The following is a 15,174-nucleotide window of genomic DNA, read 5'->3' on the forward strand; positions in this document are numbered from 1 at the left end:
AATGCCAAGCCCACTCCCGTCGGTCCAGCCGGCCGGATCCACAGGCATTGTACGCACGAAAAGGAGCGCACTCGGCCGGAACGTAGATCCTGGGTCCCAATGTGTATGGGACAGAACAGAACAAACCCCGTGACGCTCTTACGTTATCGAACAGGTTTTTGTCAAGTGATCAAGTAGGCGACTCAAGAATCTGACGCCCAGCAGCAGTGTCAGGCCACAGATGGATGGCCAAGCTTCTACAGGCGGCTATCGTCCTTGCGAGAGGCCAATCGTGTGATCAGCCATACCAGCGCTGGCCGATGGGCAAACTTGTTGGCTCAAGGCGCTGGAGGCGACATGGATGAGGTGGCTGGCCAAGGGCGAAGGGGGCAGTACTCGAGTCGCGTAGATCGGTCAGGAGAGCGCCTGTGGGAGGTGAGGGTGCGGGAAAAGGGATGACGTCTCATACCAGGCGGATGAAATCATCACCTCTGCTCATCTGTCTAGGCCTCGACAAGGCCGGCCAGGAGGCCAGCGGGCTGGCCCCGGGCCAGTTGACCACCCGCGAAGCCAGTCAATGGGAACACGTCGTGGTCTGCGGCAAGGCATATCTGTGGAGAGTTCACTTGGAGGGTCCGTTCTGCTGGCACCTTCTGCTACTTTTCCCAGGCTGAGTCGGGGTGGCCGGTGATGGGAGGAATGTGATGTGGTCAGTCAGAACCGTGAGACATGCCGCTGGGGCACAAGTCGTCAGCTGTGATGACGCAGGCCGACGACGCAATAGAGGTAGTCAAAGGCATTCTGGGCAACGGAAGAGTCGGTGAGTAGACAGATACCAGAGAGACAGGCGTCAGGTAAAGTGCTCAGCGTAGCAGGTAGGAGATGGCTTCTTCCTTATGTGAGACTGCGAGGTTCGGTGAGAGATTGTGAGGGCCGGGATGTGCCGGGACGTCAGTAGCGACTGGGTGGTTCTGTGAGGCAGGTAGGGCCCTCTCATGGCGGGGGGGGGGGGGGGGGTCGCGACTTCCACACCACTACCTTCATGCGCAAGCACGCCTGGGCATCACGACCGCGACGCCAACACGAACACGCACGGGGAAGCCGCTGGCGGGAATCAAGGGCAGGCTCCCCCCTTTATCGTCGCGCGTGGGTAGTAGGGAAAAAGTGGGGTGAACGCCATTTCAACGCGCAAAGTGGTACGCTCCTGCGCCAGGAACACGACGCGGAAGTCTGGCTGTCATTGGCTCCCCGTTGGCGCTCGTCCCCTCCAACTCAACGCGACGATTGGTCCTTGGCAGTAATCATCAGCAACAACCTGCCAGGCCGCAGATGCATGTCCGCTCCCCAAGTCTCACCAGTCGCCACAGCACAGCAAATCACCACCCACAACTGCACTTTCATCGAGGCACTTCTCAATTCAGCTCGACCAACTCGCCCAGCGCACATTATTTCCCTTCCTCGCTCATCGATCCACCCGATCAATCGTCCATCTCCTGCGTCTGCCCTGCGTCTTCAACCGTCTCAGCATCGGTTGTGTATCTACTGTTCCTGCTTGCCCCTCTTCCTGAGAACCTAGGTGAAGCGCAAGCTTCAAACACACCAGACGACCGCAGCACCAGCAGCAGCAATCGAAACTCACGACTCCTCTCCAACAGGTCCAAATCCATCTTCTGAGGCCTGCGCCATCGACCCGACCCGTCTCAGTGACCACGCGCGCTGAACTGGTTCCAAGACAGCCCACCCAAGCCCGCTGATCCCCTTTCTGGTCCGGCCTTGTCTCGCTCCCTCTCCCTGCGCACACCACTTCTACTCCCTTTTGTCCCTCGCTGTCCCCTCCTCAATCATTCATTGTTCCTGCAAGCTTCGTTCTCTTGCACCTTGCCCTGAGCATCAACCCTCGAGGCAATAACAAACAAACCATTGCCGACTCTATCGTGTCACTGTCTCCCCTTGGACATCAGCACACCTCCTTTTATCGGTGAAGGGAGCCGGTATCCTCATCGCTTCTTGGTGGCAACGCCCTCAACAGCAATCGATTGCCCCTCAAAAGCGAGTCCATTCGACCTGGTGTCATCGTCTCTTCATCCGCTACAACTTGTTATCGCTTCGCAAATCAAAATTACAAGACGTGCCCCCACCACGATCGCCATGGCTACTCTCTCCCGCCAGCCATTTGCACCTCTCGACGGAGCCCGACTCCAGAACTTGGGTAGTCTGAAGAACCGCCAGAATGGTATGATTCGTGTAGGCCGATACGTCCATCCGTCACTAACTTCAGACCAGCTCTTCCACAAGCTTCGGGCGCCAAGCGCAAGGCCGCTGATGTGGTCGAGAACGACGACTCTGAAAACATCGACCCCTCCCTCTTCTCTAAACGTTCCAAGGCTTCCAGCATCTCGTACCCTGCCAAAGATCTTCTTAAGCCTACTGCCTACATCCTGAAAGCTTCCACGCCTCTGAACCAGAGCTCGACCTTCCGCAGCTCCACCAAGGCCACCCCTTTGGCGTCTACCCGTGCTCGTGCTCTGCTCCAGCCCAAGTCTCCAGCCGCAAAACTCAACACGGCCATCGCCAAGTCCTCTCCCTTCTCCGCACCGGCTGGTCGCTCTCCGACGCGCAGCAAGCGCAGTGGCATTTTGTCTAGCCGACGTCGGACTGCTGGTCCTTACACCCGTGTGGACCCGCCCCTCTTCAACCTCTCCGCCGCTGCTCCCTTCAGCCTCGATGCTGCCCTCAAGGGCACCATTCCCAGCTACGCCGCGCGCTCGCCCATTTCTGCGCAATCTCTGACCACACCCGTCGTCGTATCGCCCAGGGCCACGGTTACCAAAGATCTTCTCGAGCCTGACATGAAGGCATCATGGTTCTTCGATATTCACGAAGATACCCCTGAGCAGGAGATGACCAACATGCTACAGCATGGAACTTGTGTGCTCGACATTAGTTCCGATGAAGAGAGCGAGGTCAAGGCCACTCGCGAGCGCGCAGAAGGCCGCGACAAGGAGAACGTGCCCCCGGCCGACGATGTCAGTCAGACGACAGCACGCCAGAGCCGCAGCCAAGAAGATGATATGGTCATTGAGAAGCAGAGGACAGCGCTCGGCGAGATGGATGCTGCTGCATTTTATGCTTTGGGTTGTGATGAGAGCTCGGTCATATTTGTTCCCGCGGATGATGAGCAAGAGGCCTCGGTACGAGGCCCTAGCACATTCGAGTTATCTACGGAGCCGAAAGTCGAGTCAACGCAGCCTGTCGTCGAGATTTCAAATGAAGTTGACGAATTGATGGAGAAGACGGGTACTCTTGCTGCCAAGGCAGCTGTGCTTCAGCCAGTAGAGGGCACTGGCGAGAGCTTTGAGGTTTGGGAGAGCGACAGCACGAAGGGCGACGACGTGGAAGCGGCGACGACAGGGAACTAATCGGGGAATTATAACGGTCGATGTATGAGATTCGGCCAGTTGGCCAATCTTTCATGAGCACACGATGGAGGGTTTGGGGGTATTGGTGGCGTTTTGGCTAGCGTTTGTTTCACAGGTTGAACTTGATCTGTGGAGCATGATTTCGGGTTTGGCTTAGATTTGGCACTTTTCATGTACCGATGAGTTGGGTCTGAATGAGATTATTATGTTTGTCTGTCTTTCCCTATATTTGTACTGTGAGCCTGTCGTCAGCAAGCCGCGTTCGCCGAGGCACATGAGGTACGGCGGCCCCCTCCGCAATGTGTTCAAGTGCTCTGGTGATAAGGCCAGGGAGGCTCCCATACATCGGCCCTCGGGCCAAACAATGAAGAGAAATCCGACACTAGTCAGGGGCACAGCGGAATGATGTGTCTATACAGTCCCATCGAACAAAGCCGACATACTGTAGTACTCAGTTCCGGGGCGAGTCATGACACCTGTAGAGGGTGTCGTGCGTGCCAGCAAGGAGAACTTTGCGGTCGACATTTAACTTCGAGAGCATTTGGGATTGTTGCCGGGATGGAATTCCTCGTTATAGACCAAAAAAGACTTTCTGTGGAAGCCACTGGTATGCGATGAGGTCCTAAACAAGTCGTAAGGCACAGTTATTAAGGTTGGATCCGAGGGTGTTGGAATCTCGCCCAAGTATTAACTTTGCCAGCGACTAGACACGAGAAGCACAACAGATGCTCAAGAATTCAGCATAAAGCTTGTGAAATCAGAGTCACATTTGACTGGGATGAATAGAGTCGTCGCCAGTTTCTTATAAAGCCTTGCTCTCGTTGCGTGGTCCCCTCTGTACTTGGTATTAGTCTTAGCATCCATTCGCTCCAACCTCCTACATTCTTTTTTTAAAAAAAAATTCCACTCGCTCGACAAATGAATCCCTCACTGCACGGCCTAGTTCTGGCCGCCATCCTGGGCTTGGCCGGGGCCGTTCCTGGCAATCTTAGGTCTCCCGCCCCTCTCGGGTTTACCGACAAGCTGCAAGGCCCGAGAAACGTTGGTCCTAGGGGTGTTGAAGCTACGTTCGTCAAGGCGACCTTAGTCAACGGCGATGATGTCAGCGCGAGTTTCTACAGCATCAACGTCAAGGTGGGAACTCCGCCCCAGGAAGTTGGTCTTCTTCTCAATTCGAGGTCTGATATAACTTGTGAGTATGGTCTGTGATGCCTCGGGAAGTCGGTAACTAACTTCGTCAAGGGGTTCCTTCGTTGGAATTCAATGCCCGGAAATCCATCACGTTCTCCAACAGATCCTTGGGATCAGTTGATGTTGTTTATGGAGACCCGACCGTCACCCCGCCCAGCTTGATGAAGTTCCACCTTGATTTGCATGAAGACGTCATGACAATTGGTGGGATTTCGATCCCCAAGCAGCGATTCGGAATTGCGAAACCTCATGAGGGCGACATCGGTGCCTTTAGTATTGGTCCTGACCGTGATCTTGGCTATGAAGCAGGCAAGCCATTCAACAGTGTCCTTGATAATTTGGCAGCCCAGAAAGCGATAGCCAGCCGTACCTATAGTCTTGATCTGCGGGACTTTGACGATCCCAAAGGTAGGCAACGGTGGAACCTTGCTTCGGCGTATCATATTGACCTAGCCAATAGCTGGCCTCCTCTTCGGCGGTGCCAATACTGGTCGGTTCGAGGGCAAACTTGTCAAGCGACCTTTGGTGAAGGATGAACTGGGCACATGGGAGTAAGTGAATATGACAGACCGGATTTTGAACCCTCCAAAAACCATCAGTTACTGACCGAGATGCTCTCTATCTAGACCTTCCCTGGTTCTCACGGGCCTTGGCCAGTCCACCTCGAACGGCGCGCAGGAGGTTTACAGCGTCGACCCCAACCATTCCACGTTGACGCTCGACACCTCTAACCAATATCTGCGACTGACTCATGCATTTGCTGATCCTCTCCTACGCGATATGGGCGCCGTCAACAATGGAAAGGACGCGTATACTGCTCCCTGCTCTCTGCGAGACGGACCGGGAAGTTGGGACTTTAAGTTCGGCGAAGCGACGATTAAGATCCCATACAAAGACATCATCCAGGATGCAGTCTTGGAAAAAGGCAGTGACCATTGTTTCGTGGGAGTGTTGGTGACCTCGAAGGGACAGTTGGTGCTCGGAGGCAAGTCGAAGCTACCACTTTGGGAGCCAGCGCTCGCTAACACGGACAACGAACAGCCCCATTCTTCCAATCGGCGTACATCAGCTACGATTTTGATAACCAGCAAGTTGCTTTGGCCCAGGCTGCGGACTGCGAGGGCAAGGTTGTCACCTTTGGCAGCGGTCCTAACGCCATTCCGGACCTGACCGGTTGCAAGCCAGCGTAAGTGGTGCCATTTTTGTCATGGGGCGTGGATATGCATGTTCTCGGCGATAAGAATGGAGGCGGAGATGCGTGTTGGATCATTCGTGTCCTCCAGCATCGATGAAAGCTCTTATCGAATCAGATGTGCAACCTTTCTCGAAATGCCTGCTAACAAAGACTGGTAGTGTGAGGGCGGATCCATCTAGTTCCAAGACAGGCCACACCACAAGGCCGTCAAACTCGACAACTTCGGCCACCGGGACTGAAAGAATGACAGGTCATCCGACGCTGACTTCCACGATGTATGAAACCAGGGTCGCTACCATCTCGGCTTGCCCCACGACTGTCCATGATTGCCCCCTGGGTGGTGTCACTACAGAAATCATCACCAGAACGACAACGTGGTGCCCTGGGAGTGATACTGTGATCACTCTTGATTACTTGGCGGGTGCCAAGCACTTTGTGGTGAAGCCGACTCCCACACCCGGTCTGGTTTGCGATGACGAAGATGAGGACCAGCATGATGGTGGCGCTTCTCACAAGTCTGGAGGTGAAGGCAACAACAAGTCTGGGGGCGAAGGCAACAACAAGTCTAAGGACACCCCTGGCAACAACGGAAACAACGGAAACAATAACCAGAAGCCTCCCCCATCTGGAGTGGACAAGGGTACACCCGTGCAAAACGGAGGCAAGACCGGAACTAAATACCCCCCAGATTCGGTTGTGACTGCTGCTGGAGTAACCCTTTACTCTGTAGCGTTCTACAACGTGGCGTTTGCGACCTTCCTCGCCGTTCTGTTCTTGTAACAGGTCACCAGGCCTGTCATTGCCCTACAGTGTATGCGCTGGCAGGAGAACGTCTCTGCATTGAAAACACGATGTCAGATCTAGGTAGATGCACAGAGCGCAAGCCAAAAAAAACTCCTGGCCAAATGTAGACAGTAGTTAGAATAGTTTTGGTCGTGAACATGCTATTTCGCTACCGTTACTTGCTCTCGCATGTGGCTTTGAACATACACATACAATTGCATGGTGAAACGTCGTCCTAGGTAGAGCGAGGGTGTTTACCGCAACACCCGTACGGTCGTCGTTTGTGAGGTATGGTGGTGAAAACGTCTGAAGTCGGGACCTACGAAATCTGCGAAACTGTCCATATTCCTCTGTGTCCAGTCAAGGGTGTGACAAAAGACGTTATACTCCTAGAAAGTGAGTGTGCTTTAAACCGTCATACTATAATACATCAACTCAAGATTACTAAAATTAGACATATCATTGAAAATATCGCCGTTTCTCTAGTTAAGTAGAACTTCAGAGCATTCGTTGAGACACGAGGTGTTGAGAGGGTTCTGAAGTTGGGAGAACCCATGTTTATGATACCTGTGTTAGGCGGATTTGGAGCACGGCTTTCTTCTGTCACCTGCTTGCCAGCGTCTCGGTCTGCAGGGGCTTATCTCTTGACTAGCATTCGCAATTGCTCTTAATGTCTTCGGGTGACTGGGACTCTTCGACTGAGTAAACGCTGAAGACCTCTTCTTGCCAGGGCCCCTTCTCTCCATTTGTAAGCTGCACAGTATCTACATCGAGTGACAACGATCTCGCCATACAAATAGTCAGTAGCGGAAATTGCTTGCAAGTAGAAGAGAGCTGTCCTTTCTATAGTATCTCATCTGTAGGCATTTTAACGCTGTGAAGGAAGCATTGGTTAATTAATGACGATTTGCACTCTAAGTAGTATTGCTCTTAAGGAGAGTGTGAGGATCATTGAAAACGTACCTATGATATTAGCGTACCTAATTCTTCATGTCTACTGGACGCGACCCCACCTCTGCGGACCGCACGTTGCACAAGGCCGTGGGATTGTCATACGCTCAATCTAGAGCCTCTCATCCTGCATCCAATTGCATTACTCGCACACCAGCAGCCAAATGGCATCTATCAACGACCTAGCCATAGCTGCGATTGCGACATCCACCGAGGCAGTTGCCTCCAAAGCCGCTGTCAGCCCCGAAAAAGAGGCCACAGCCCTAAGTATCGGTATGGATGACGAACAACTCGTGGCTCCCGAGTCGGCCATCACCCGCGGAGCGTTGGTCATCCTCGAGGGCTTGGATCGCAGCGGCAAGACGACACAGGTGAAATTGCTAGAGCAGCGTTTCGTCGAGCTAGGCAAGAAGGTGAAGGTCATGAGGTTTCCGGGTAAGATGGACCATCAACGGGCTCACGCGACACGATTTGGCTGTCCCTGATCCTCGTCACCTTTGAGATACTTACGAGCCCTTGCTGATGATTGATAGACCGCTCGACGCCCATCGGCCAGATGATTGATGCTTACCTGAAGAGCTCCGTCGAGATGGACGACCACGTTATTCATCTTCTTTTCAGCGCCAATCGCTGGGAGGCTGTGTGAGCGGTCATGACAGTTCTCGAAGACACCACATCACTAATATTGACAGGAAAACTATTCGTCAATTGCTCGCTTCCGGCACCACGATCTTGTGTGACCGTTACTATCATTCAGGCATCGTCTATTCGGCCGCCAAGCATAACCCCTCCCTGTCACTGCATTGGGCGCGCGCACCTGACATCGGGCTCCCTCGGCCTGACCTGGTCCTCTTCCTCGATCTCGATGAAGCGACAGCCAAGTCCCGCGGTGGTTGGGGCGGCGAAGTGTACGAACGCGGAGAGATGCAGCGCCGCGTGCGTGAGCTTTTCTGGGGCCTGGCCATGGGTCGGATAGGAGCCGACGGCGGTCTAGGGGACGAGGACCGGCGCGTGGACCGGGAATTCCGCCAGGAGGAGGAGGACTTGGTCGTCGTGGATGCGGGAGCCAGTGTCGAGGAGGTTGCGGAAGGGATATGGGAGAAAGTTCAACCGCGGGTGGAACTTGTGGAGAAGGGCCAGCTGGGGGCCAGCGTGCGCAGCGTGGCGTGATCGTAACTGTTGTGTAGGCCGTCATGATACGAAATCAGACATGCAGGGACATCTCAAACGACGGCTACCCAGATATGGCTAGGGAATCGAATAATCGTCACGGCACTCATGGGCGACACCTATCAAACACCCCTCAAACTCATACAACCCCTTTTCAACTCATGTCCGAGCAACCTCAGTAAGATGAAATGTGTGGTATACACGCTGTGATAATACACCTATGTTACAGATCCCCGTCTACTGCCGCCCTCACTGGAGAGCTAATTGCGAAAGTATCCTCTCCCGCACAATCTTTCCCGCGACCTCGGCACCATGCTGCAACGAAATGGCGCCAATGATGGCATGAACGGCACCGTTGAGCACGACCTGAACACCGGATCCTGCCAGGTTCTCGGGCTGTGCTTGTCGTTAGCATGTTGTCCAGCTGCAGGACTCCTCGATGGAACTCACCAGTCTAGGCTTCCACCTGAGTACTTTATCCAGACCAACATCGATGGCCAACTGCTCAATCTTTTCCCTCGAGACAACGTCGTGCGGAAGCTGTGCATTGAAGTTGTCGAGCCTTGCAAGCGCAGGGTGCTCAAACGGCTGTCGGTTGAATTCGTCGGCGACGACTGCGCCGGGCTTGGGGGCGGCGGATAAAATGCTCTGAGCAACCTCGAGAACGACGGCTTGACGGCCTGCAAGCGTGTTAGCATTATTCTTGCCATTGTTCCGTAATTGCGTGCGTACCGAGGAACGCCAACCTGTCATTGAACCCTCTCCTTCCGTAGTCGAAGCTCTTATGCGTGACAGCGAGCCACTTGATTTCCTCCGGTAGAAGCTTGTCGCCATCCCGGCCCAAGAAGCGCACATACATTTGGTCGAGCTTCTTAGGATCCGAATTGACGTGCCACACGCTGCGAGAGGGCTTCTTGGTGATGTGCGGCGAGAAGGGGGCTTTCATTGCCTCTGGGGTGTATGACCAGCGTGGGCGCTCGCTCTTCAGATCATCGGGCCTCTCAGACTCCTCCACCCGTCGGGATAGCTGATCAATCTTGCTCCTGCTTTCGTTTTGGGCCTTGGCCGGGGTCGTAACGAAGGTTCGGGCGCATTGCAGCGCAGGGGAGGAGGATGCGGTTCGCGAGGTTCGGCAGTGCTGAAGAGCACGCTTCGAGACAGCAAATGCTGCAAATCGGGGGCTGTTCGTCGCCATTGTACCAACAATGGTCGGGAATGGCAAGGGCGTGATGCTTGGATTAATCGTAGGGTCGACACGGGGCTAGAGCTCGCGGTGGGAACATCGCAACATGACTTTTTTCGTCAATGGGAGCTTCGATGTCACGTGGACTCGCGCTGCTTACGGCATCGAGGTTAGGCCAGTCCAGTGCTAGACCCCTGAATATCACCCCTGTCAGCTTCGACTCCACCTGCACTTGAAGGTTGCAACGCGTCCAACACCGCGACAGCTGCGTTCTCGCTGCCTTGTTCGGGCTCGTCGGTCGATTGGGTCGCGTCGCCATACATTACAATCAAAACTAAAGCCACAAAGAAAAGACCAAGACTGGCCTTCTAATGCCGACGATCCGTGGACAAGTAGCCCTTCGCAATGTCTTCTATACCCCCGAAACTCGCACCAGGCAAGCCCCTCCTTGTCGAGAGGCTGTCACGGGTGCTTCCCAAGGATCTCGCCTTTGGCGTTTACCACCTGTCAACGCCGCCAACCAAGACGACCGCACTTTTTTCTGCACCACCCAACGAGCATGAAGATAAAACTTACTGCGAAAACCACTTCCTTGCCGTGAGCGTCGACACAACCGGCTCAACATCAACAGCCAATGGCGGCGACCACGGAAGCCCGACGGTGCTTGCCTTTGCGATCGAGATCTTCATCTTCACGACCGCGTATACGAGTACGTTCTTCGTTTCCAAGGCCGACTCCACCGGATACCTTGCTCTTTTGGGCCTTCCGAAGGGCACGCCATCGCCCATCAAGGAGGTCTGTGGCGCCTTTATGTCATATCTCGTCGAGCAGCGCCAACGCAAAGACAAGCAGTGCATTGTCAGCTTGTTCGCTCGTGCGCAGGATCAATATCTGTTTCCCGGTAGCATCAAGAACAAGACGAAACACGTGCTTGATGATAGGGGCTTGGTGAAGTGGTGGTGCAGGGTGCTGAATCCTTTGTTGGCATCGCCGCCGGCAGGGGACTGGGCGGGCACCAAGGCCTATCTCGTGATTCCCGGGTTGGACGCGTACGAAACAAAAGCTTTCTTGCCCCGCACAGAATACGCGGCCACCCATTGGGAACTGGGACATCCGCTGGAAAGGATATCGCACTACACCAGGGAGTACGACTGGGTTCCGCCAAGATGCCTTATCCCAAAGTACCCCGACGACCCCAAGTCTCGGTACCGGGACGAGCTGGATGAAGAGTCGGCCAAGTCAAAACAGCTCCAGACGACAGGCATGTGGAAGGGCATCCGCTCGCTCGATCAGTTCTGGGAAATGCTGGCCTATCGACAAGAGTGCTCCAGTGGTAGGCTGACAGGCTTCATCTGGGTCGTGTTTGACCCCAAGAACGGTGGACAGAGAGCAGACGCTCCCGCGTCTTTTCCCACGCCCAGTGCTTCGTTAAGCACGCCCTCCACTTCCGAGCCGCCTTCGACTCCATCAAAACAACGGACAACGAGCACGGCCAATCTGCTCCTCACCCCAAAAAAGCTTTTTCCAACGACAGAGTCCGCCGATGCAGCTTCCAAGGCCCAATCTGAGAAGAAGGCCAAGAAGAAGAAGAAGCCTCTCCGCGGCATCATTAAGACGCGCCAGCCCAACATCAAAACCCAACGACGTAACCAGTTCAAGGATCGCAAGATCAGCACTGCGTACTATTATTGGCCCCTCGAGGGGCGTGGGCAGCGGATTGTCGAGGAATCGGCTTACAAGCGTTCGATAGAACTGCTTCTCCACCTCGACTTTGCCAATTTGGACCTTGCTAAGGGCAGCACAAGGAGGTGGGTGAGTGAGGTTGGCATGGGCGAGCCGTGGGGCTTGGAGGTCACTGGCCAACGCGACGTCAGTGTCGTGGACCATGCAGTTTCTGCGACGGCAACCGAGACTGTGAACAACCTCTCCGGGATGGTGAAGCGTAAGAGGGCGCCAGCGATAGAGGGGGACGGAGATCAGCCTGCCAAGATCAACGTTCTAAGTGATGGTCTCGTTCGGAAGAAGCCGAGGGCTTGATGATACCAACTGTCTTAGTTTTCGGGCGAAGGAAGCCTCGGCGGCGTTTCGGGTAAAGGTTCACTTGGGTAACGACGAATGTCGGGCTTGAGCAACAAACATGATTTCTTTCTGGCCATAAGTTGCACTGCGGCGAGTCTGTCTATATGCGCTGTTCTAATGATGAACTAGCAAAGCAAAGTCACAGCACGTTATGAATCCTCGCAGCAATCGCTTGAGATTTGGATCGCATTGCACAAGGGTCTTCGTAAATCATACATCCACTCAACTCAAATGCCTACGGAAGAGCTTCCAGACCAAACATCACCCCCGCAGATGTTCCAGGTTCACGGGCGTGACCGCCGCCTGTCCGGCCAGCACGGCCATGATGTTCCGCATGCTCAGCTCCTCAAACCCAGCATGGGTCTCGACGGTGCCGCCCGCATTATGGCACGTCAGAAACGCCTTGGAACCCGCCATGGCCGCGAGCCTGGGATGCAACGACGGCTCGGCGGCGTGCACGTCGAGCGCCACACTGCTCAGGAGGCCGGCCTCGAGGGCGTCGGCCAGGGCGGGTTCGTCGACGAGACTGCCGCGCGCGACGTTGACAAACCGCGACCCGGGCTTGAAGTGCTGCAGCGAGGCGGCCGTGATGATGTGGCGGCCTGCGTAGGGGGCGCAGAGCACGACGCAGTCGGCGACGTGCAGGAGGTCATCGAGCTCGGCGTGGAACGTGGCACTCAGCTTCGTCTCGAGAGCGGCCTCTTTGCGGTAGACGTCATGGTAGTGAATGGCCATGCCGAAACCAAAGGCGGCGCGTGCGGCGATGGCGTGGCCAATGTTGCCGAGGCCGATGAGACCGAGGACCTGGCCGCGGAGGGTGTGGGAGACGGCCGTGGCGCGCTCGTGGCAGTCCTGGAAGGCGGCGGGGTTGGCTGCGCCCGCGGCAGCGACGCACCAGGGGAGGTGGCGGAAGGTAGCGATGATCATGGCGAGGGCAAAGTCGGCGACGGCGTCGGCGGCGGCGAGGCCTGAGTTGCAGTAGACGATGCCGCGCGCGCCGAGGAGTTTCGTGTCCGCCCAGTCAAAGCCGGCGCCGGCGCTGGCAAAGACTTTGACACTTGGGGGCAGCAAGCTGACGAGCTCTTGGTCCCATTGTCCCATCTCGCCGCCGGTGCCCCAAAAGGGGCGGAAGATGGCGTCAAACTCACCCCAACGGCGTTCAAGCAGGGCGCGCTTGAACGCATCGCGCTGGCGCTCGGCGGCGGAGGGCCGGATGATGTCGCATTGAGCCTCAAACTGGCGGTAGGTCTCGGGATTGTATCGGATGGGGTCGCCAATGTGGAGGACGACGGGCTTCGTGCCGGAGAGCGGTCGCGTCGTTGTTGGAGAGCGGAAGTCGGACGGGGACGCGGGCGAAGCCGCTCGCGGGGTAGAGGCGGGGTTCGGGGTGCTGGGTGGGAAAGGGGTGTTGGTGGGCTCAGCCATGACGGCGACCTTCAAGAACAAAGCTCGAGTGAACAAAGGATTCTATGGCGAGGAAGCTGGCGCTGCAACTGCAACGATATTCAGAAGATGATGGGCGAGACGGGAAGATCAATATTGGGCTCACGACAACAAGCCGCTGATCCAACACCGTGAGGGCGGCTAACAAAACAGGGCGGCGTGGCCCAGGCACATACAGCGAGACTTTGGGGCTCGAATGGCACGATTGCTGAACGTGTGGCAGCAGGTAGAGGCGGTATCGCGGAATCTGCTGATAGTGAGATAATGCTCATGCAGGCACTGGCCAGGGGGAGGCGAAGCCAGCAGAACAAGGAACGGAACGAAGCTCCTCCACGTGGCGTATCGGCGGGCACAATTGCATGGGGCACCAGGATTGTAACGCAACCAAACATGGTGAGGCGATGGGCATCAGGGGTCGCCATTTTCCTTGAGAACGTCAGAGCGCCAATGGAGTGAGGACACAAGACGCTGCTTCAAGTGAGCAGACGTCGACGGAGACCATGATGGCATGATCTACTGCGTCGGGAGGTGGGACGATGAATAAGGTACCCAGACACACAGGTTTGGAAAGGAACAAGGAGAGAGAAGACGAGGGCCATTGCTGCAAGCCGTTGTCGTTGGTCAGTCGGGCGTCTCTAGGCGGCGGGCTAGCCAGACCGAAGACGCAGGTCGCAAGCCAACACTTGCCAGAGGTCAAGCCTGCCAAGGGACGATGTCCGTTTTGTCGTGTTTGTCTGGTGGAAGATCTAGCTTGACGTCTGATGCTGGATGTCCAGTCGGACCTTTGACATCAAGCCGGACTCTTGATGTCCAGTCGCTCCTTTGACATCAAGCCGGACTCTCGATGTCAAGTCGGACTCTTGATGTCAAGTCGGACTATTTAATGTCAAGCCTGAAGAGTCCGACTCAGAGGCAACGAGCATGCCTTGCAGACTGCCGAATGCTCTGATGTAGAACGACTGACACCAACAGCCACAATGGCGTTCCTCCCCGCACCCTAAGAGATCAACCGCATACCAGGCGTGTGACTGATGTCTTGACTGATGTCTCAGCCTCTTCCGTTGGGTGTGGCAGCCGTGGCTGTAGCTGGTGGTGGTGGTGATGGTGAGGATGGTAGGGCATCACAGCAGGCATCCATGCGGGGGCGGGGAGAGGAGGCCACTGTCAGGCACTGCACATGACTGGCACTGTCTGGCACTGTCTGGCACGTGCATCTGTGTGCTAGTTCTGGACCTGGCGCGCCTGCCTCACCTCAGACGCCTGTGACCGTGACATCAACGTCATCTTCGCTCACAGTTTCGACCTCTCGACGGAGCTTACCCTCAATTTCACCATCGATTAACCCCCACCAGCGCATTTTCATCAGCTTCATCCTGGGATATACCGAGAACCAATCTTGTCCACCACAGAGCATTTTCTCGTCCACGGCAGCGATGGAGCTCCCGCGCTACCTCCGCCGCCCGCCCATCCGCACCTTCGCCCTGAGGCCCCTCTTGATCCCGCTTCCCCTCCTCGCCGTGCTGACGCTTGCCGTCATCGTGGTTCATGCCGACGTCAACACGGCTCTCCTATTCTCGCAATGCCACGCGGGGTTCACGCCTCCCGTCTGTCTCGTGGATTCCCGGTCTCGGTGCACCCCTATGCTTCGCCCTCTCCTTCTTCCAGCTGGCTCTCGCCTCCGTCCGGTCATGGGCAGTCATGGCCGTGAGCCTCAGCTTCCTCGCTGCACTGCTGACCATAACCATTGTCGAGATCATCCCGCAACGGCAGCCGCCCCAACT

The 15,174-nt window shown here is 55.8% G+C and overlaps 6 protein-coding genes across 6 annotated transcripts; 4 read left to right on the forward strand and 2 right to left on the reverse strand.

Moving 5' to 3' along the window:
* Positions 1-1,360: 1,360 nt before the first annotated feature.
* On the forward strand, positions 1,361-3,398 carry VDAG_04978 (uncharacterized protein; the record flags this gene model as incomplete). Its single annotated transcript, XM_009654714.1, has 2 exons — positions 1,361-2,212; positions 2,263-3,398. The coding sequence occupies exons 1-2, from the start codon at positions 2,128-2,130 to the stop codon at positions 3,396-3,398; spliced, it is 1,221 nt and encodes a 406-aa protein (XP_009653009.1). The 5' UTR covers positions 1,361-2,127.
* A 790-nt stretch (positions 3,399-4,188) lies between these two features.
* Positions 4,189-6,742, forward strand: VDAG_04979 (secreted aspartic proteinase). Its single transcript, XM_009654715.1, has 6 exons — positions 4,189-4,590; positions 4,641-4,997; positions 5,050-5,140; positions 5,216-5,517; positions 5,631-5,775; positions 5,943-6,742. Exons 1-6 carry the CDS (start codon positions 4,317-4,319, stop codon positions 6,562-6,564), a joined length of 1,791 nt encoding a protein of 596 aa, XP_009653010.1. The 5' UTR covers positions 4,189-4,316; the 3' UTR covers positions 6,565-6,742.
* Positions 6,743-7,682: 940 nt separating this feature from the next.
* Positions 7,683-8,688, forward strand: VDAG_04980 (thymidylate kinase; the record flags this gene model as incomplete). The annotated part of the gene is made up of 3 exons (XM_009654716.1): positions 7,683-7,953; positions 8,052-8,160; positions 8,211-8,688. The coding sequence occupies 3 exons, from the start codon at positions 7,683-7,685 to the stop codon at positions 8,686-8,688; spliced, it is 858 nt and encodes a 285-aa protein (XP_009653011.1).
* A 179-nt stretch (positions 8,689-8,867) lies between these two features.
* Positions 8,868-9,943, reverse strand: VDAG_04981 (RNase III domain-containing protein). Its single transcript, XM_009654717.1, has 3 exons — positions 9,421-9,943; positions 9,139-9,368; positions 8,868-9,084 (listed from the first exon to the last, which is right to left on the reverse strand). The coding sequence occupies exons 1-3, from the start codon at positions 9,881-9,883 to the stop codon at positions 8,938-8,940; spliced, it is 840 nt and encodes a 279-aa protein (XP_009653012.1). The 5' UTR covers positions 9,884-9,943; the 3' UTR covers positions 8,868-8,937.
* Positions 9,944-10,276: 333 nt separating this feature from the next.
* On the forward strand, positions 10,277-11,908 carry VDAG_04982 (uncharacterized protein; the record flags this gene model as incomplete). Its single annotated transcript, XM_009654718.1, has 1 exon — positions 10,277-11,908. The coding sequence occupies one exon, from the start codon at positions 10,277-10,279 to the stop codon at positions 11,906-11,908; it is 1,632 nt and encodes a 543-aa protein (XP_009653013.1).
* Positions 11,909-12,211: 303 nt separating this feature from the next.
* Positions 12,212-13,815, reverse strand: VDAG_04983 (2-ketogluconate reductase; the record flags this gene model as incomplete). Its single annotated transcript, XM_009654719.1, has 2 exons — positions 12,212-13,384; positions 13,570-13,815. 2 exons carry the CDS (start codon positions 13,813-13,815, stop codon positions 12,212-12,214), a joined length of 1,419 nt encoding a protein of 472 aa, XP_009653014.1.
* Between the last annotated feature and the right edge of the window lie 1,359 nt (positions 13,816-15,174).

Source organism: Verticillium dahliae, genomic scaffold (genome assembly GCF_000150675.1).
Source record: "Verticillium dahliae VdLs.17 supercont1.9 genomic scaffold, whole genome shotgun sequence".
Taxonomy (NCBI): Eukaryota; Fungi; Ascomycota; class Sordariomycetes; order Glomerellales; family Plectosphaerellaceae; genus Verticillium; species Verticillium dahliae.